The sequence below is a fragment of the Micromys minutus genome (genome assembly GCF_963924665.1).
Source record: "Micromys minutus genome assembly, chromosome: 3".
Taxonomy (NCBI): domain Eukaryota; kingdom Metazoa; phylum Chordata; class Mammalia; order Rodentia; family Muridae; genus Micromys; species Micromys minutus.
In genome coordinates, this window is record NC_137972.1 from 54,703,896 (window position 1) to 54,725,523 (window position 21,628).

The following is a 21,628-nucleotide window of genomic DNA, read 5'->3' on the forward strand; positions in this document are numbered from 1 at the left end:
TGTCATTCTTCCAGGCCCCACCCTTGCCTGCACCCCTTCTGAGAACCCTCTAGGACACATAGGTTCTACTATCTCCCTAACAAATGAGGTACCTACCTGTCCAGAGCATCCCTGCAGGAGTCTGCAGAGGTTTGCGTGGTCACCCACAACGAGAGAGCCAGAAAAAGAAAATGAAACAGGAGTGCTAAGAAATTGAGGCAAGCTGGGAGGGCCTTGCTAGGGAGCCTATGCCACTTTCTGGTGTCCTCAGGCCCCTGTCCAGGCCCCAGCCGCACATCTGGTAGGCAGCTCTAGGAGAGGGCAGGAATCCAGAAACCCCAGGCAGAAGGGGACCAACTATACCACTGATGTACTGTGAGACCTGGAGTGTATTCCCATGTTTGAGCCTTGGCACAATTGAAAAATGGGTGTGGGTCCCTTTTCCCAAGATTTGGACAAAATATGAGACAAAGGCGCCAAGGCCTGGCCCACAGCTGCCATCACGGGAGGTACTATGGGTGGCTGCTGTCAGGCTCAGCTCAGTCTTGGAGGTTTTTCTTGGCCCTGTACAGCTAGCTGTGGGAGGGGCAGATGAGCATTCATACTCTGTAAGGTCATTTCACAGTCTCGTTCTTGTCCTCCTCACTCAGAGCCACCCATAGCTGCTGTTGTCACTGAAGGTTGTAGCAGAATGACAAGAGACCAGTGGAAGGAAGTGTAGTCACACTTGAGTCTGAATCAACATGATATCTAGGAAAACTGGCTTAGACTTAGAGGAAGCAGGCCTGCCAGAGCTGGAAGAAGACAGCAGGGTGGAACTTAGGAGCTCACTGCTAGCCTCCTGCCTGTTTCGGAAAGACCTCTACATTCAGACACAGAACGGGTGAAGCAGAGAAGCAGAAGCCAACACTTTCTGCTGCTGGATCCTTGCAGTATGAATTGACTTTTCATTGTGGCATCTTTTGGTGGTTCAGGGAGGCTTGGAGGATTCCTACGACAACAGAATATTTAAAGACCTGGCACTGCCTTGCTGGGCACTTTGGAGCCGAGTAACTTGACTCTTCTGGCCCCTCATTTTGTTGTTGCTAAAAGGAGATGTTCCCTCCACCAGGAACCCTCCTGATCCCCTACACATCTCCTCCCCAGAAGGCTCCTGTCTCTCCAACCTTGCCATTGAAGCCATACTTTGTCCAGGCTGCTGTGGTGTCCCTCTGGTTGGTCCTGCTCAGACCTGGCCTGTTTCCTCTCTATAGTCTGCACACTTCCTAGGGGTTTGATGGAAGCTTCCAGCTTGAACTTCCTGTTTCATTCTTTCCAGGTGACCCAGTCATTCCTAGGATTCAAAGGTCCCTGAGAGGTTAAGTAACTTGCCTCAGGGTCCCCAGCCAGTAAATGGAACTGAGATTTAGGCCCAGGCTTCCTGTTATCTGGTCCCATAACCAGAACCCTCCCTGTCTAACACACCAATGAAAAAACATGGTTTTGGAGGGTGGAGACTTGATTGGCCTATGGCAGTTAGCCAGAGGAGACTGTGGCACACCCCTCTGCTTACTGTTCAAAGATCATACCAGGCCAATGGCTTCCTTCCACCAGGAAAACCTGAATAGAGGCCACCACGTCCACATAGGGCAGGGATCACTTTACCCACTGCGGGGAAGAAGTACAAGGTTGTCCATGGCAGCAGCTTATACAACATATAGTCAGCAAAATGGGTGTTCCGTTGTATGGTAGTCATTCCTGCAGGAAACCTCTTGGAGGTTGTCACTGGTCCCTGGAGCTACACCTTATCACAGCCTGTCCCTTCGGTCTACCCACCCCCCAAAGTGGCTTACACTAATCCCCGCTCCTCAGGGACTGTGGCTTCCTCTGCTCCGTGACATCCATGTAGGGTCAGTCTTTCCTACCCTAGGCTTCAGTCTGCCCCTTTCTTCCTGTACCCCTGACTGCCACACACAAGTTTACATAGACATGTGTATGCACACACACACACACACACACACACACACACACACACACACCAGCAGAAACTAAGTTTTTTTCCACCCTGCTGCTCCTCTGCAGTGACTGGGTTCTAGGGTACCCCTTACTTGGTAGTATGGTACCCTGGCTTTGATCCCCTCAGACTAGCCAAGGGAACCTTCTAGAACCTGGCTCTTACACATCCTGTTCCAAGCATGCAGACCTCTATGCCCATTCATTCTGCTATGTAACTACCCTTCCTTTCCTCTCCCCAAATTCCCATTGTCCACCAACATGGGCCAGCCTGTGGGCCTCAGCCTGCAACCCTTCCGTGGATCTCTACCTAGAGAGTATCCCTAGGCTTTCCCTTGAAAGGCTCTCTCTGCTGTACTCAAGGGCCTATACCCACTTAGGCTACCAGCCCCCTTGGCCATGACAGCCTCCCACTGCAGGCTCTGTGCCTGGCACCTTAACCCCTCACATCCTATAGAATATCCCCACTTCCCTGGGCAGAGGGGCCTGTCTAGGAGTCCTGCTCTCATGGACCTGTGTATATGTGGACAGGCAAAGAAGGAAGAGTATGCCAAAGTAGGGCAGTGTATCATGGGGGTGGGGAATGGACCAGATCATCTTGGGTTACTTTATTAGCAGCTGTGCCAGGCCACTGCTGTGAAGGGACCAGTAAACACCCGTACTTGTTCTGTCTTACCCAGGACATAGAAGAATAGACTGGGATAAGGGAATGTGCCTGGTCTTACCATTTAGTGGGCACACAGCTGGGTGTGCTTAGGCTGGCTCTAGAGGGCACCTCACTGCTTAACAGCTCTCAGTGACTGTGGACAGAGGGGATAAGGGAACCAGTGTGACCCAGTGGCCAGCCTGGCCCAGTGACATATACCCCGAGAGTCACCTGTACAGCTGTTTTAAAACTCACTCATGTCATCCTGTGACAATAGGACCTACCTCTCTGCCAGTGAGCTGAGGGTTCAGGCTTACACAAAGACAGACAGGAAGTCAGGGCCCTCCCCTCCCTTCCCTGGACCCTCAATTGCCACACACTCAGCCAGCCAGGTGTCAAAGGTAATATGTTCTGATCTGGAGCCAGAGCAGGGTAAAGGCTCTGTCTGTACCTGCTGTGTCTGACCTGTATGTTTCCTGAGCCTCGTGAGGACCTAGCTAGTGAGACCACATCCTGGCAAGGATGGGTGGTTCACTTAACCCAGTAGTGCTGCCCCACACACATTCCCAGGGTCTTGGCCTCACCAGCAGGTCCAATGTTACAGCCTCTGGTGAAGCCTGGCATCTGGCTCTTTCTGCAGCACAGTGTTCTTAGGATAAAGCTTCCTGGTGCTGAGTAGGTATTTCTTAAGCTGTAGAGACCATTTCCTGTCTCCAGCTGGCTTCTTGTCCTCTTGCCCTGCTTCCGTCTAGGAGGGGTGGAGGTGGGGTGGAGTACAGACCAAGAAAGGAAAATAAGGGAACTATTTGCTGTGGAAGTGATGATCTGGATATGGTACAGTAGGAATGCTGATGCTCTTGATAGCCACAGGTTGGCAAGAGGTCTGTAGTGTTTTACCTCTGGGTCTGCAGTGGGTTTGGCTTCTGCATGCCAAGCAGAGATGGCAGGGCTTACATACCCAAGTTCCCGGTAGGCTTTGGAGGCCAGCTGAGAGAAGTGCAATTCAGAGTTCTCAGAGAACGTGGGGTATCCTTTTATAGTACAGATCTGCAGGTCACTGGTGAGAGGAGCAGGCCTCCACAAGTCTCAGAAGTGGAGTCCCACTTCTCTGGCTGAGGCAGGAATAAGTCCCCCTGCTTACTAGCCTTTCCTCTCGTCCCAGAGGCTACCTCTAGGCAACTCCCCTTCCTTACTGTGGCAGTCTTCTGTCTCTTTCTCTTTCTCTTCCTCCTCCTCTCCCTTCCCCTCTTCTTCTCCCTCCTCCTCTCCCTCCTCCTCTCCCTCCTCCTCTCCCTCCTGCTCTTTCTCCTCCTCCATCATTGAACTCTCACTAAGTCTTCTGTTTGTACAGCCCTGGAAGATCCAGATTTATGGGGTGTCAGCTAGGCCCAGATTGGATGGACATGTGCATACACAATAAAGTTAGAAAGAGGACCAATCAGTGAAGAGCTATAGTTGTCTTTGCAGGCTGCTTGCTGTTTTTCCAACCTAGTAAAGCCTGGGACTCTGTCACGGTGGGGCCCTGGTACAGCTGAGATTTTTGGCTCCCTTACTCTCGGGGCTCCTCCTTCCCCTAGCTTTAAGTTAGCTGTCCTTATGCCTAGCCAGGCCATACAGCTAAGTGTGTGTGTATGTATGGGTGTGTTGTGTGGTGGTGGTGGTGGTGGTGGTGGTGGTGGGGTTGTGTGTGCATGTGGTGTGTGCACAGGGTAACATGCTGAGCTGTATGTAGGAGTATCTTTGAATTGGTACAGGTAGTTCCTCACAGGAATTGCACACAGAAGTCATAGCCAGGTGTTAGGATCCTTACTGCTACCTGTTAGTAGCAGCTTCCATGGGGGAAGAGCAGGCAGCAAAGCTGACACCGTGGTGTAGTTTAAGCTTGCAGAAGTGTCTGTAGGTAATTCTGAGAATCATGTTTCCAGCTCCCACAGAGGCCTCCCCAGTGCTAGCATGGGATCTAGGCAGTTGAGTCAAGGACTTGGAACCAGACAAAGTAGGATGTCATTTTTGAACTCTAAAACCAGCACCCACGCTGCATAGGAGAAGGGGACAAGGCTGGTGTAGATCAACAGAGTGGAAAAACATGGAACACACATTACAAGTCCCACCCCTCCCCCTGCTGCAGGGATCAAGGGGTTAGTACTGAGCATTCTTCTTGTCCATCTCACCCAGGAAGCCTGAGAAGGGCATCCAGTATCTCATTGAGCGTGGCTTCGTGCCTGACACGCCAGTGGGAGTGGCCCACTTCCTGCTGCAGCGCAAGGGCCTCAGCCGCCAGATGATCGGTGAGTTCCTGGGAAACCGGCAGAAGCAGTTCAACCGTGATGTGCTCGAGTAAGTCTGGGGGGTCAGGGCCCCATTCCACATGCACAAAATGCTGTCATCCATGGGACCCCCAACATGCCCTACACCTACATTCACTCGTACCATGTTAGGCATGCTGTTTACTGGGACATAAAGTTGCCTCTTGCATCCTGGGATGAGTCTTGAACCCCTCTCCCCTGCAGAGACCAAAACGCCAAGATGCTCAGAGCACATCCTAAAATGCCCATCTGTCAAACATCTCAGAGCTACCGATCATCCCCAAGACACCAGTCCTCTGTATGGACAGTTGTTAGTTAATACCGTGAGGTTAGTGAGTGACGGCAGAAGCAAGTCTGTGTTCACCATGGACAAAGTTAGTTTCTTTCCAACTATTTTGGGCCCACAGTTGGTGAATCTGAGGTTGGGGAGCCCAGGCTTGTAGAGAGCTGCCTAAACTGAACCCCTCTCCAACTGCACCCTTGGCTGCCACCCAGTCTTATTTGCCCAAAACAACACTTCATGCCAGTCCATACACATGGCTAACTGGATCCAATATAAACTCCACTGCCTTCCCACAGTCCCTCCATCCACCACCATCCCCAAAGCCGCTTGCCATCATATGACCACCTTGACCTGACAACTGCTCATCCAGCATAGACAAGTAGCTCTGCGTGTGCCTAACCCTGACCCACCTCTCTGGTAGGCAGCACTCAACCACACTCTAACAGCTGTGAAAACTAGGGTGAGTGACACTGGACTCTGGGCAGCGCTGCAGACAGGAGGGCTCCTGGGCCTACCCTCCAGCTGCTGCTGTCGTGAGTTTTAGCTCAGGGCTTACTGTCTCCCTGAGTTTCTCCACAGCATCTCTTCCCTGACATATATAGGTGGGTAATGGTAGGAGCAGTGCTCAGAGCAGATGGCCTGCTATCTATGTCTGCTAGGATTGTACCCAGTCCTGTGACTGCGGGATTTTACAACTGGCTGAAATACAGAGATGCTGAGCCCAGGGGAGAAGTCAGTACTGAGGCGGGTGCACATGGTTGTCCCTGCCATGTGCTCGGCCCTGTGCTTCACTGAGGACAGCAGCAGCTTAGGGAGCAGAGATGGAACAGGGTCACCAGTTTTGGTGTCCTGCACTGTAGTCTCAGACAGCTTGGCAAGGACTACTGCTCCAAGCCTCTCCATGTAAGGGGTGGCCAGTACCATGCCCTTTTCACACGGGACACGAGATCTGAGGGGTGGGCCTAGGTGCAAATACACACGCACATGCACTCATGCAGAAACCATTCCTGCACTCACATATGACCAGACACGTAAACAAGGGTCTAAAGCTTTGGTGGAGGCTGGCATAGAGCAGGCAGCAGCAGAAGGTTGATACTTCTGAGCCAAGGGCATGCATCAGACCTCTCTGATGGTCTTCAGGTGTTTCTTCCTCTTTTTCTCACTAATCAGCATGGAGAGCAAGGTGCAGGGAAAGCAGATCCATTGCCACAGCACTGTAGGCCCCATTACCCACCCCCCCACCTACTGGATTTCTGCTCTCAGGAAATCCTTGCATTGTTCTCCCCCATTAGAAAATAGCACTGGCCTCAGGAAGTAGCCAGGCCCCCAGCCCGCCTCTTAGGCCTCCTGAAGGACAGCTGAGTTGCTCAGATTCTGTCTGCTGCTCTCCAGGATGGGTCCGGGAGTGGAGACAAGTCCCAGTCTAATGATGCTACCACAGTCCACTCCAGATTTCTAGCTGCAGCTGCTTTCAGAGGTGATGCGGACATCAAGCCATTCTGGAAAATGCCTCCCAGGCCACATCCTCTCTACTCAGGCCTCATTGCAGAGAGAATTAAAAGTGTGCCCGTCTCTCCTCCTTCCCTGCTCCTTCACACTAGGGTGGCTCAGCCTCCAAGGTGATTCTTGAGAGGCTCCTGCCAATCATATTTCCTCCACATGAGAGTAAGACTGTTGCTTGGGCACACATCCTGGTCAGGCACCTGAGGGCTCTCTCCTCATGGGCCACCCACTGTGTACCCATGGGATATATGAACTGCAGTGCTGGTCTCTATTGGAGAATAGAGCTCCTCAGTAAAGAATGACTTACACGCACAGAACATTTGCCTCCTGCAACTTCAGGGTCTCCAGATGCCTCAGAAGCCTGGGGATCTGAGGGGCAGGCTTTCTAGAGGCAGTCTGTCTGTCCCATCAATTCAAGGACCCTTGGCTCTTTGAGGCCCACGCCCCATCATGTGATAAAATTGGATGTGCCACGTCCATGGGCCTGGCTGCTTTCACAGGCCGTCATCTCTGTTGCAGCTGTGTTGTGGACGAGATGGACCTCTCTGCCATGGAGCTAGATGAGGCCCTCCGGAAGTTCCAGGCACACATCCGAGTTCAAGGGGAGGCTCAGAAAGTGGAACGGCTCATCGAAGCATTCAGGTCAGGCCATGTGTGAGGTAAAGTAGAGGGACATGCTCCCATGGTGTTGCAGGGGTCCAGGGCCATAGCAGGATAAGCATCCATGCATAATGGCTCCGTGTCTCAGGGCTGGAACCCTGACTCCTGGCAGCTGTATTTTGGAAGGACAGACCTTTATTCTGATTTTTCAGATGAGGAAACTGAGGCTCAGAGGTTAATGTCTCCACTGCTAGCATTTTGCTGACTGTCTCAAGGTTCTCTGGCCTTCTGGAGGCAGTTTCCCATTCCACAGTGTCTCCTGGTGACCCATCACACTGCTATAAAGCCATGTGACCTGGGCTACTCACCAAATCCACCTGCTGTGTGACTTTATGCAGATTACTTCTCTGTGCCTCCCTTTCCCTGTCTGTGAGGTGGGGGAAACAGTAGCAATTAGAGAGAGGCAGAAGGATGGAAGGGCCCACTTATCCCATCACCCGACATGACAGTGCAGTCGTAGTCATTCCCTTTGGGACAGTGTGCAGACCTGCTGCGTTGTGGCCGCCATGCTTGAGGCTGAGTATAGACTCCTGTCCACTGCTTACCCAACTGTAGCAGCAGGGTCAGGAAGAGTGGAGGACATGGGAGGTGGACCACTCCAGGGTGGCTTCCTGGAGGAAGCAGCACTCAGTGGGGCGTGGTTGGGGAAGGCTGAATTACAGCTGTTATTACGAAACACCTGAATTGCAGGCTAAGCTGTATACAGATGCTTTTATCTGCTCTGCCCCTGCCTTTCCAGTAGAGAGGCTGTCAGAAGGTTGCTGTGGTGCTCACTAGTGGAGCACTGGGTCAGCTGATAAAGCAGAGGACTCAGGCAGGCAATGAAGTCATGGTGAAGGGAAGCTATCTTCCTCCCTGTGGTTCTAGATGGCCTACTGGGACATCCCCATTCCAGGCAAGAGAATGAGAGAGACAGCCTTGAAGTTTTCCCTCCTGTACCGCTCTCCCGTGGGTGAACTGAATCTCAGGAAGCTGCGCTGGGAAGTCTGTTCTGGGCAGCCAGCAGTCTCAGTGGGATGAGGATGGGAGGGGCTGCAGCAAGGCCAAAGGTTAGAGTTGACTAGCAGACAGTGCCACTACAAGGGTTAGTGATCCTTGACCAGCTCCCTGTCCTCCCAGCCAGCGGTACTGTGTCTGCAACCCTGGGGTGGTGCGACAGTTCCGGAACCCAGACACCATCTTCATCCTGGCCTTCGCCATCATCCTGCTCAACACAGACATGTACAGCCCCAATGTCAAGCCAGAGCGCAAAATGAAGCTGGAGGACTTTGTCAAGAACCTCCGAGGTGAGCCAGAAGCAGGACACACCATTGCTTAGCCCTGCTTCCTTCTGCCCCGAGGACCTAGAAACACTGAGAGGTGACCCGTGTACCTGAGATCTGGGTTCTGGTGGGCCTGGCCCAAAGGGCTCTTCAGGGATCCCAGCAGTACACATGCTCAACAGATGGAGTGCAGCCTGTGCCACACATGCCCCTCACCACAGGGAAGGCGCTGTCTGCGTGCTCAAAGAGAGGGAAGGACCTGCCTTCTCTTCCTTTACCTAATGGATGCATTTTGAAAGGGAGCCCCCTGTGCCATTCCTGTCAGTCTGGTATTTGCTTATGGAAGTAGTGGTCAGAAACCCCATGTACTGTCCAGAAAGCAGGGATGTTGAGTCCCAGTGGATTCAGGTGCTGCTTTTGGCTGCAGGTGAGAACATCCCTGGAGCAACAGTGTATGTATTACCTAAAGGTACAGAGCTGGTCTACTTGATCAAATTATTGAGTGCCAACTGTGGCTCTGTATTATTTGTCCCCCTATGCAGGAGGATGCCCCTGGGTAATAATCTATAGTTTCTGTAAACTTTTACAGTGTCTTTACTCACCCTCTGCTGGCTGGGAGTATCCCCACAGTCCCTGGAAAGTGGCCCCACCTCACTCCATACATACCAAATGGCTCCTGCAGGTCTTATGGGAGGAGGGAATGCTGAGTGGGTCAGGGCCAGAGTCCTCATTGCATGAGGGCCCTGAGCAGAATGTTGACCAAGGAAGCTTGAGATTCCTAAGGAGTTGTGCTACCAGGAAGGATACAGAAGGCAGAATGTTCAGGGACACCGTCCTGAGGCCCAAGTTGCTGATGGCTCAGACCTTGTCCACCCTAGCCTCTCTTTCTAGACCAGTTTTTGTCATTACAGAATCCCATGTGACCCCAGAAAAGCCAGAATTGATTTTCCTAGAGGAAGAAGGCTCCAGGAGGAGCAGGCTGCCTAAAGGCAGTGTTTGAAGCTCTCTCTCTCTCTCTCTCTCTCTCTCTCTCTCTCTCTCTCTCTCTCTCTCTCTCTGACCAGCTGTTTAAAGCGAGACTACTGTGGTAATCCCACTAGGCAGGGCAGGTCTGAGCACCCCAGTCCCTGCTCCATCAGCTCTAGCCTCTTCTCTTCCAACCGGAAACTTGTGTGCCTTTGGTTCCATCTGCCCTCCTTCAGAGGGGGACCAGAGGGGCACAGAGGCAAGACTGTAAGTTGGGGAGCTTTCTGGAGGAGGAACCCCCACAGCACATGTTTGCTCAGCAGTTTAACCCAACAGTGCCAGTAGCAGGAAGACCCTGGGTAGGTTTTTAAAAAAACATATATGTGCACATAGTAAAGGGGACTTTATTAGCAATTTGGAGACTTTCCCTATAGCTAAAACTTTCAAATTTTTCACTTTTAGATGGGTGTTACACATCACTAGAAGTAGAAAGTTACATAATACAGCTGTCACTTACACAGCCACTGAACACCTTCCTTGGTCACTATGCAACACAGTTCTAGATTTATTTCATTTATATTAATGTTTTACATGTGCATGTGTGTGTGCACACACTCGTGTGCCTTGTGTGCTTGATGCCCACAGAGGTCAGATGAGAGTATCAAATTTCCTGGAACTGGAGTTACAGCTGATTGTGTGAACCACCATGTGGGTGCTGGGAATCCAACCCAAGTCCTCTGCAAGAGCAGCAAGACTTCTAAACTGTTAAACCATCTCTTCAGCTCAGCCTTAGAGCATCTTTACTCATAACCACACCAAGGAGTAGCAAGGAGCCATAATGAAAGAGTGGATGCAGGCACAGACACACAGAGGGTTGCTGGTCAGCACACAGAAACCAGCTGTGGATCTGGGGGATACTGGATCACATGTTAAGAGAAAGCAACCAGTGTAGAAGGCCACTTGCCAACCTACCAGTGTGGCTTCTGAGAGAGACCAGAGATGTTGGCTGAAAAATGCTTTGGGAAAGAACAATAGAGGGAAAGTAGGAATTTAGAGGCAATGACCTTATTCTGTGTGATGGTCTAATGTCAGGGTTTTTTTTTTTTGTTTTAAAAATATATTCATTTTCATGTGTGTTGGTGTTTTGCCTGTACATATGTCTGTGCACCACATGCACTGAGTTACAGAGAGTTGTGAGCCACCATGTAGGTGCTGGGAACTGAACCTGGGTCCTCTGGAAGAACAACTGATGCTCTCAGACTCTATGCCATATCTCAGCCTCCAACTTTGTGTGTGTGTGTGTGTGTGTGTGTGTGTGTGTGTGTGTGTGTGTGTGTTCTTTAATGTGTGCTTATACACCATGTGTGTGCCTGGTGCCCATGGGCCTAAAGAGTACCTTTGGAGCTACTGACAGTTCTGAGCTGCCCTGTGGGCCACTGTAAGAGCAGCAAGTTTTAACTGCTGAGTCATCACTCTAGAACTGTAATGGTGTTTGTACACATTTGTCCAAGACTATAGGAAGCCAGACACCAAAACTGTGTGTAGGCCATAGACTTGGTGAAGGCCATGACCATTAAAAAAAAGCATGTTTCTGGTGATATTGCCAAGGAAGCTGGGCACAGCGAGCTCTAGGGACCTCCCTGTCTTTTGCTAAAGTTTCCTTGAGCCTAAAAACTGCTTTAAAACCCATCTATTTTTGTGTTTGTCTTTAACACATTTCATGTATTTGTGTGGATATATGTCCTGAGGCGGATAAACGAGGACAATTTTGTGGGAGTCCATTCTCTTCTACCATGTGGGTCTCAGCGATCAAACTAACATTTTATCCACTGAGCATCTTGCCAGCCTATGGTCTATCTTTGAAAAACAGAAAGTGAAAGTCCTCCACTGTCACCCCTGTCTCACCAGGCTACACCTCCTGGGGAAGGTCTGGGCTCAGTTCCTGGAGCCCCTGTTGCGGCTGCTCTGCTCAGGCCATCTGTAGAAAGTCTTCTCTCGTCACACTGTACCTCTCTGGTACTTGCTTGTGGGACACACAGTCAGGTGTCTGAGTGGATCCTGGGTCTCTCAGCCTTTGAGAGGGAAGCGGTAATGCCGCCATAGGCTGGCACGTGTCTCATCTCCCACAGACAAGCTCCTCAAAAGCAGTGGAGGGGATGGTTAGAAGTGATGATTCTGGTGGGAAGTCCTGTGAGGCCTCACAGTCCCAGTCTTGTGCAGGCTGGGGGGCTAAGTTTGCTCTAGGGAACCTGCTCTCCCGACTGTAGTAAGAAAGGTGGCTATATGTTCTTGTCCACTTTATAGCTGGCCTGGGCCTCTGCCATGGGTTGGAAACCCCACAGGTGACCACAGCTCCATGGAGGTTGCTTAGATACACCATGAGTCTCTCTCCTTTCTCTGTGACAAGGCCATGTATCACTGATGCTCTTGGTGATCTACTGTACAAAGGAGAACACCAGACACAGGAGACTGAGTCACTTACCTGTAGCTATGAGCTGGGAAGGGACATAATAGGACTTAGCTCCAAGTGCCTCAGAGCCTGACTCACACTTCAGCTTGCATAGCCTATGTATACCCTAGGTCAGTGGATCTCAACCTGTAGGTCACAACTCCTGAAGGGGTTACATACCAGATATCCTGCATGTCTGGTATTTACACTATGATTCATAACAGTGCACAATTAGTTGTGAAGTAGTAACAAAGTAAAATTATGGCTGAGAGTCACCACAGCATGAGGAACTGTATTAAGTGATCACAGCATTAGGAAGGTTGAGAATCACACTCCTCTGGCCTCATCTGTAGAGTTGTGGCCATGTCACAGGCCTTTGCTTCATTTGTGAGATATATTTACAAAAGCCTGTGGACACAGCTTATAGCAGCCCTGTTCTGTGACCTGCTGGTTCTGGTGGGAGGACTTAGGGGACCCATAACTGGGGTCCTGGAAGGGCCATGGCTCTGCTAAAAACCAGGAGGGTGTTTGTCTGCTGGTTCCAGCTAGAAATATGTGAATCTAAGGTCTGTCTGGGGGCTGCACGGAGCCACAGCTGCCCAGACCTCAGCCACTCTCAGGTCTGCTCACTGACCTTTGACCAGGTGTGGATGACGGTGAAGACATTCCCCGGGAGACGCTAATTGGAATCTACGAGCGGATTCGTAAGCGAGAACTGAAGACCAATGAGGACCATGTGTCCCAGGTGCAGAAGGTTGAGAAGCTCATCGTGGGCAAGAAGCCGGTATGCAGTGGGCCTGGTCCTCTACCCCTCAGTGGAATCCTAGGTCAGCTCTGCACCACCAGAAGAGCCCTCCCAGCCTGGAGCTTTTCTAAGCAAGTCCTCTTGCAGCTGCTGACCTGAGAACATTAGGCTCTCAAGTGACTAATGGGCCACAGCGGCATGTGGTCTGTTACTTGCCCAACACTGGCCTAGGGATGCCCTTAGATCCTCCAAGAGACTACAGAAAACAAGGACTCTTTGGGGCAGTACTCCTGGGCACCCTGGTGGCTGAAGAGAAAGCAGGTGTTGCAGGGGGTTGGGGAACTACCTTTGGGGACATCAGCTTACTTCTTGTGTGTTGTGTTTTCCTATAGATTGGATCCCTGCATCATGGCCTTGGCTGTGTAAGTATTTCTCAGCTCTTCTGATGCTCCATCTGCAATTCTTCTTCTGTGCCTCAGGCTACTACAGAGTCCAAGGTCATTTCCAGAGAGAGCCTAATCTCAGTGTCATAGTTACTCAGCCTCACACCTTTGTAGGTCCTGAGATCTTAGCCATACAAGAAGGTGATGGTGGCAAGCCAAGTACACGGGGTCCTGGCTCTACTGACCCCAGACCTAGAGAGTGTACCTGAGAGAACATTTATGTTGTCACTAAGGGCTTTCCTGCCTCCTCCACCCCTCTCCACTATTCCTTGCTCTGCCCTGTGCCCCATACTTCATACCTCCACTACCCCAGCCACCCCATGTTTGGCTACCCATGTCTCAGAATATACAAGCAGGCACATGCCTGCCAGTCTCCAGTATGCCCAGCTACCTATCCTCAGTCCTCCCAGGGCCACACACACAGACACACACACACACACACAGACACACACACAGACACACACACACACACACACAGACACACACACACACACACACACACACACACAGCAACACAGACTGGTCCAGGAAAGACTCCAATACCCCTGCCTTCTCAGCTCTGCTCTGTCCGCCTGTAGCCTACATCTTCTATCTTCCCTCATACTGAGCTACTTGAGCATGCCAGATCACTCATACTATGTACCCTCAGGCCTCAAAATGAAGCCCTGAACTTACCAGTTCAGCCAAGCAGCTGACAACTAGCTGACTTCCTGTGAACAGGCCTAAAGGGTTGACTACCAAACCAACGGTATCCTGCCGGACCCAGGACCCCCACAGCAGAGCTGGGCCTTGCTCACTCCCTCTGCTACAGAATACTGGCTTATAGTCTGGTGTGGAGGGTGATGGATTGGCTGTGGTGCAGTTGTGGGGTACTCCTGTAAACCAGTGGCAATACTTGTAGCAGCATGTGTGCAAAACACAGGACAAGGCCCTGGCCAGATCCCCAGAGTGGCTCAGGCTATCTAGCAGCATCTGAAGGCACCAGAGGAGTAGGGTTGGAGTAGATGTCCCTGGGATTCAAGTCAGAGCATCACTCTGTAGTGTCCTGCAGCACCTGCTCTAAATTCTGCATGCCTCAGTCTTCTCATCTAGAAAGGACTCTGGGAAGACTGTCTGCAGAAAGAGGGCTGATAAGTAAAGGTGTTGGGGTGGGGAGGGGTCAGAACACATGGCTTCCTCTCTAACACTGAGTTCTCTATGACATCTTAGGGAACCAGCTAAACACATGGGAAGGGGACATGGCAGATGCAACCTAAATCCTGCTCAGAGAGAATCACAGAGTGGGGATAGGTGACCACAGTCAGGTGTCTTTCCCTGCACAGGTGCTCTCTCTTCCCCATCGACGGCTGGTCTGCTACTGCCGGCTTTTTGAAGTTCCTGACCCCAACAAACCCCAGAAGCTGGGACTGCACCAGCGAGAGATCTTCCTGTTCAATGACCTCCTGGTGGTATGTGGTGTTGGGGGGTGTTGGGGGCCCAGATGTTCATATGCCCATGCCTGAGCAAGGGCCCTGGCCCAGAGGCTGAGTTCGAGAGACTCTAACTTATAGCCAGAAACAGGGGTGTCCCTTGTCCTGTGTCAGCAGCCAGGGGGCGTGACTCCAGAGGGCCCCAGGGTTGTAGGACTCTGTATCTGGGCCCATTCTGCTGCCTAACAAAACTCTAAGACTAATCTGCCATTCCCAAGTGTGTTTCCCTGCCGTTTGCAGTACAGGACTCTGCCCTGCTCAGCAGCTCACACACTCCCAAGCTGGCAGGAAAGTGCCCCTGCTCCGTTTGCTTGCTGTTACTGTGAAAAACACCATGATTAAAAGCAACTTGATGAGGAAAGGGTTCAGCTTAGCTTATGGTCCATCATGAAGGGGAGTCAGGGCAGGTACAAAAACAAAGAAATGCTGCTTACTGACTTCCTCAGTTTGGTTTCTTATACAACCCAGGACCACCTTCCCAGGGGTGGTACCACCCACCTCAACCAAGAAAATGCCCCATTGACTTGCCTTCCAATAGAGACTTGCCACTCTAATAGATTTTCTCACTTTTCTCAGATGACTCTAGCCATCATATCATAAGGTAACCAATACAGCAGTTCCTGTACTGGCTGGCATCTGGTCTCTTGGGTAACAGTGCCCGCTCTGAAGGGCAGAGACCTCATGCAGACATGAAGGTTCAGACCCTTGAACAGATCCCCCTGCCCTGAGTGTCCTCATGTGCAGAGAGCCTCTCACATGTGATAGGATTTCCAGCTACCACTGTCCTGGAGACCACAGTTTGCTCTTAGGAACAGTCCCTGAAAGCAAGCCCTGACCTCTGAGGTCAGCACCACCCACCTTAGGTGCCTACCCCCGGTGTTTTGGGACCATAGCCTCCATACTAGCACTGCAGCTCAGTTCCACGTCTGCTGCCCTAGGTCACCAAGATCTTCCAGAAGAAGAAGAACTCGGTGACGTACAGCTTCAGGCAGTCCTTCTCGCTCTACGGCATGCAGGTCCTGCTCTTCGAGAACCAGTGTGAGTCCCTGGGGCCTGCTGAGTGTGACAGGAAATGTTTCTTTCCTCAGCCCTGTCACCTTCAGCTGGGATATAAGCCTTCTGGGTACAGACTCCTTCCCTCTCAGACTAGACAAAGTGGTACTTTGCTAAGGACCAGGGTTTAACAAGCAGAAGCACGTGCATCTGTGACATGTCCAAGAGAAGCATTCAGTGAATAGTCCAGTGACATTCAGAGGCTGAGACTTCATACCCTGGGATCAACCCCTGCTCTGTAATCTGGACTCAGCACTGCCTACCCTTTAAGCTGAGGATGCCACTGTCCTCCAGAACGTAGTACCTGGCCACAGGCTTCGGGCTAGACTGTTGCCCATGTCATGAAGAGGCCATGCTTATGGTTTTGTCACTGCAGAGCCTACCTCAGGGCCCATCCCGGTGCATACTGATTCTCTGGCCAGTAGACAATATAGTGACTGCTGACTCCACAGCCCTTCCTCTCCTCCCCTGCAGACTATCCCAATGGCATCCGGCTGACATCTGCTGTCCCTGGAGCAGATATCAAAGTGCTAATAAACTTCAACGCTCCCAATCCTCAGGACCGGAAGAAGTTCACTGATGACCTTCGGGAGTCTGTCGCTGAAGTGCAAGAGATGGAGAAACACCGGATAGAGTGTAAGTCCCAAGCAAGACACAGAGAAGCCCTTCATAGCACTTAAGGCCCAAGAGGTCTTCCTAGGGAGCCTATCTGTCTCGTGGCATTGACAATGTTCAGAAGTGGTTGGTGCCAGACTCCTTAAGCCCAGCAATAAGATAGATAGGTCTTTGTCTCACCCATCCCAGCCCTGCCCCTACTACCATGGGCTTGGGGAGCCATCCTTACCCTTAGCACAGTGCTTGTCTTTGCCTGGTCCTTGTTTCTGGCCACTGTGGAGCTAGCTTATGCTATTCAATCTTTATCCTCATTCTGGCCCAGTAACCACTAGGGTCCTGGCTCTAGGTCTCTACACTGTCCCCACCTCTTCCTCCGTAGATGGGAGTGACCCACTCTTCTCCCCATCCAGGTCTAACCTGCAGCCTTCCTGCACCCTAAGTGCTAGTCTTCATTCTCACAGGCAGCCTGGTCCCCAGGTACTGCCCAGAGTCCATTTCTTGTCCAGGATGCCACCATACCCCTGCTTTCCCAGGACTCTCCCTCTTCTTCCCAGGAGCTAGGTCCCGGGACATTGGCCACTGCCTCTCACTGTTCCTCCTGCTCTGTTGCAGCGGAGCTTGAGAAGCAGAAAGGTGTTGTGCGGCCCAGCATGTCACAATGTTCCAGCCTCAAAAAGGAGTCAGGCAACGGGACACTGAGCAGGGCTTGCCTGGATGACAGCTATGCCAGTGGCGAGGGCCTCAAGCGCAGCGCCCTCAGCAGCTCACTGAGAGACCTCTCAGAAGCGGGTAAGAGCTGGGCTGAGAAGCACCCTCCCAGCTGGTGCATGCAGGACTGAGGCCTGGCGTACAGGCAGCCATGGTTCTGGAAAGGGCTGCTCAGGCATGGACACAATCCTCTTGGAAGTCCATGAGCACTCCAGGACGGTAGCGGAACACAGAAGTGTCCAGGGGACAGTCTGTACAAGACAGCCAGGGATGGCACCCCACCTCCCTACTTCTCCCAGGGTCCTTACCGCTTTCCCCTGTACCAACTGCTCTAAGGCTGGGAGTGTCAGGCTGGTGCATCCCAAGCTCTCTGCTGCTGTGTGTTCTATGCTAATGAATGAGATGGAGTGAAGCCTACTGAGCCGCTGGGAACCCCCTTTGCCACTCACTGTCTTGGTTTGCTTCCTATAGAGCTCCATTCCTGAGAACCCAGGCCTCTGTTACCCCAAAGCCACTGCTGCAGTAGGTGTGACTAGCTCCAGTGTATGAGGATAACCCTGTTAGAAGCTGTTCACTGTCAGTGATGATTCCTTGTCTCTGTTGTTTAATTTGGTGCCAGCCACTTAACCCCAGAAAGCAGGAACTCTCAAGCCTCCTAGATTTCTTATAGGTAGAGAATATGAGGCTGGGGGAGTTGCTTTCAGTGGGTCTCATCCAGCCTTGGAGAGGAAACAGATGCTGTCAGAGCAGCAGCCTCTTAGCTACCACAAGTGTCTAGCCAGTCAGTATGCACGGAGCAGTGTGACCTGGGCTTATTGTGGGGCCCTCAGAGCCTGCCCAGCCCTCCCTGCCTGCCCTCCCCCACAGCTCTGCCTCATACTGCTTTCTCATTTCTCAGGAAGTGTTTCCTCCTTTTTTGAGTTTTCTTTGCTTTTGTCATTTTTTTCATAGTGAGAATCTGACACCACCAGCATGAGGGTTTAAGCGAGGGCTTCTCAACCTGGACACTGGAGACACTCTGGGGCAAGTAACTGCGGGCCATTGCACTGTGCCTGGGTTCACTGAGGCCAGCAGCACTTGCCCAGTTGTGACAACCTATTGCATCTCCAGAATGCCAGGTGTCATATCACTCCTGGTTGAGAACCACTAGCTTCCCAGTGGCCTGTTCAACCCAGCCATGTCACTCGACTGCTTGGGCCCTGGGGTGGTTTGAGTCTGTGCAGTGGTCCTGATGTGACTGAGGCCAGGGGCAGCAGGCTCAGGGATGCCCTGGTTGCATCCCTGCAAGGATGGAGCTCCTTGATGCAGTTGCTCTCTGAATTAGAGGCAAGGATTCCAGGGGCAAAACTCAGAGGGGATCCCAGGCATCTGAGTCCAGAGCATGACCACCTGTGATGCTGGTGAAGCAACAGCTTACTCTGGAAGGTGTTGGCAGGGCACCTGGAGAGGCAGGGTGCTTGACCTGGGCAACAAGCCCCCAACAGGCAGCCAGATCTTCCTCACTCTCCATAGCTGCCACCATGCTAAGTCAGGTGATGACAGCCAAGTGCACTGTCATGAATATGCAGGCCTTTGTCAGGCAGGGTATCCTAAAAGCAGCTACTTCTGATCTGCAACCCATCCACCATGGACAAGGCTTGAGCCCAGCAAGAACCTGGGATGGCTCACAGGCAAGCTTGTCCATAGACACCTCTCTTTGGGAGGGGGAAGCAGACCCAGCTCTAGGCCTGTCCTCTTCCCTTGGCCACAAGAGCCAGAGCCTGTCATAGCAGACACTGTAGTAGCCGTGCCCAGCCTGGCCTCCCCAGCTATTGACAAGCACCAAGTTCCCACAGAGAGGTCATCCCTGGGATCCCAGAGGCTTCGTATCCTGTACCAGGGAGGTCCGTCTATGAGGACTGAACAGCTCTATCACCTTCTGCTGCACGATGTTCAGCCAGCAGAGACTGGGTAGCACGGGCTCTGGAGTCAGCGTCTGAAGCCTATGCCATTACTCTGCTACCATCCTCGAGCAGGCAGTCCCTGTCCCCAGTTTCCGGAGCTGCCATGAACTCAATGCATTGTCCTCAATAGTGATGAGGTCTGAGGGCCAGAATGCAAGAAGGAGAGCTCATCCTATCTCTGAAATGCAGCCAAGTCTTTGAGGACCATAGGAGACCCTTTCAGATGAACCATGCAAGCCAGGTGGTGAGCCTATGCACCCAGCATGCTTTGCTGTCATTGGCCTGATGTTTGAGCAGGAGTGTGAGGTGCAGTAGTGAACAGACACCCAGCTATATGATTAATTGTGGAAAGAGCTGAGAGGTGGAAAGGATGAAACTGACAAAGGTACAGCTCCCACTGGGCGAATCACTTCTCTCTGCTCCAGTTTGGGCGGCAGGATATAAGCCATCCATTCTTTTCTGGAGAGCCCCAAGCATGGGGGGTTTGAGAGCTTGTTTGAAAAGTGACAGCAGAGAGGGGACACACATGTCTATGAGGTGCAATACTGTCCTGGCCACCCAAGAGCAGTTTGGAGGCAGGAAATACCCATCTCACAGATGGGGAAACTCAGGCCAAGAGCCTAAGCAGTAGTGAGTATACCCTTTGCAGCTCAAAGTCTACTTTGCCATGTCCCTGGTCTTCACTGGGAACACTCTTTTATGCCTGCAAATGGGGAAGCAATCTTTCTTTTCACCAAAGGAAGGGGCCATCTCCCCAGAAGCCCGGCAGCTGATGTCTACATGGTGCAGTGCATACCCTCTGACTCAGAGTCTCCCATGACCTGGGACTAGGGGACAGCAGGCAAAGAAGGAAGTAGATGTCTTCCACCATGTATGCTTGTCACTACTGGTCCTCTCAGTGGTCATGGCAAGGCTGAAAGACCCATAGTTGTCTCCACCTGATTTTTCCGTGCAGCTCAGCCTTCTTTGCTGAACAGCAAAGGGCCTCGATGAAGGCCATGGCCCCCTGAGAGGCACACAGCAGCCTCTTCATCTCCCAGTGCCCACCAACACTTTTGTGCAGCCCGTGCCCTATCTCCGCCATGATGCTTCCCGCTGATGCTTACAGCGTGGCGCTCAACGCATAGCTAGTGGCCGCATCCACAGAAGCTTTTGGGGAATCCAAAAGGAAGTGCAGCGCCATGCCTATGCACTCATCCAAGAAGTCAAGGAGAGGCGTCTGAAGGGACAACTGAGGCACGAGTGGGCTACCGGAAGACCCAACGTCCCTTTGACATAAACAGCATACTCTGATGAGTACCTACTATGTGATGTGTCCTTGTAGACACTTTTGGACTTAGAATGCATTGGGAGTATTTTGGGTAGAGGAGCTAGACTCAGGAACCAGGGCACTGCACAAACCAAACCACAGCCCCAGAGGACAAGGGGCCCAAATCTCAATTTCCCCTTGACCAACTGCTCTGCTCCAAAAAGCAAGGAGGGGAATATATATATGTTACCATGCATGTAAATATGCATATATATATGTGTGTGTGTGAAATCCACTGGGGATCATGAGACCTTGTGCTGTTGTAGAAGCTGTATCCCCAGACCCCATCTGAGGCTGGCTGCACTGAGTCAGGTGAGCAGGCAGAAGTTTGAGGTGGTAGTACACACATCCCCACCTCAGACCCCCTCCCCCAAAACCACAGTTCAGGATAAGCATTACAAAGTTGGACCTAGTTTTAAAAACATTTTCTCCCTTTTGCCGAGCGTTCGTTCACGCCATTGTTTTTAAAACTCCTCACTGTACTGCTGCCAGCCTCCCCACTGAGCCCATTCGAGCCCCTTTCCTGGCAGACAGGTGGGCCAGCCCCAGCTCTGGGCAGTGGCAGTGGCAGCAGCAGGTAGCAGTGGCACCAGGCCTGGTGTGTGTGTCTAACCTCTGGTATTGCATGTTCTGGGCAGGGAAGCGAGGGCGTCGCAGCAGTGCGGGATCGCTAGAGAGCAATGTGGAAGTAAGTAGGAAGCACCCGGTCCAGCTGGCCATCCTGTGTCACCCACCCTTGGTTTCTATGTCGTCTTTTTTTTTGCTCTTCCCACCCCTTCCTGCAGAGACACAGACTTGGCCCTCCTGCCCTGCCTGCCTCCGCCCTGCATGCAGCTTCTCTGCCTAGGAGCATCCATGCCTCTCACTGCTTGTTCTGACCCAAGGGCTGGGGAGAGGGAGGGTGTGGATTTCGTGTTCTCATTCCACTTAACCCCTGTTCCCTGTGGTCCCTGAGCATGATGAATGTCTTGGCTTTCAGGTCCTGCCCCAGGCGCAAGCGCCACCCGCCCCCACTCATCCTCAGCTCTCACTGTTGGATGGATTAGCCCCACTCGCCTTACCTATGCTCCGCCATCCATTGCTTCCTTCCTGGAGTTTTACTGGCTGTGTGTTTGGGGTCAGGACACAATGGAATCGCTTAGCTAGTTCACAGGAGGAGTTTCTGAGAGAAAGGAAGAGTCAGTGTGGATTTCATGAGCTCTCATCTGACCCCTCCCCCCCATTGCTCCCTGCTGCCCACATCTTGACTTGGCCTACAGATGTTTTTTACTCCTCCTGGGTTGGTAACAGGCAGCTG

General features: G+C 52.0%; 1 protein-coding gene across 8 annotated transcripts in view; it reads left to right on the forward strand.

Moving 5' to 3' along the window:
* The window catches only part of IQSEC1 (IQ motif and Sec7 domain ArfGEF 1), a 117,125-nt gene that overhangs the window by 92,379 nt on the left and 3,118 nt on the right, over positions 1-21,628 (forward strand). For 7 of the 8 annotated variants that reach the window (XM_080914993.1, XM_080914996.1, XM_080914994.1 and 4 more), the window contains exons 4-13: positions 4,793-4,954; positions 7,229-7,351; positions 8,489-8,655; positions 12,691-12,830; positions 13,184-13,213; positions 14,557-14,682; positions 15,642-15,741; positions 16,231-16,392; positions 16,984-17,160; positions 20,970-21,019. In XM_080914993.1, the coding sequence (XP_080771119.1) occupies positions 4,793-4,954; positions 7,229-7,351; positions 8,489-8,655; positions 12,691-12,830; positions 13,184-13,213; positions 14,557-14,682; positions 15,642-15,741; positions 16,231-16,392; positions 16,984-17,160; positions 20,970-21,019 (1,237 nt within the window). The remainder of the gene's footprint in view (positions 1-4,792; positions 4,955-7,228; positions 7,352-8,488; positions 8,656-12,690; positions 12,831-13,183; positions 13,214-14,556; positions 14,683-15,641; positions 15,742-16,230; positions 16,393-16,983; positions 17,161-20,969; positions 21,020-21,628) is intronic. The other variant, XM_080914999.1, reaches the window with a different exon arrangement.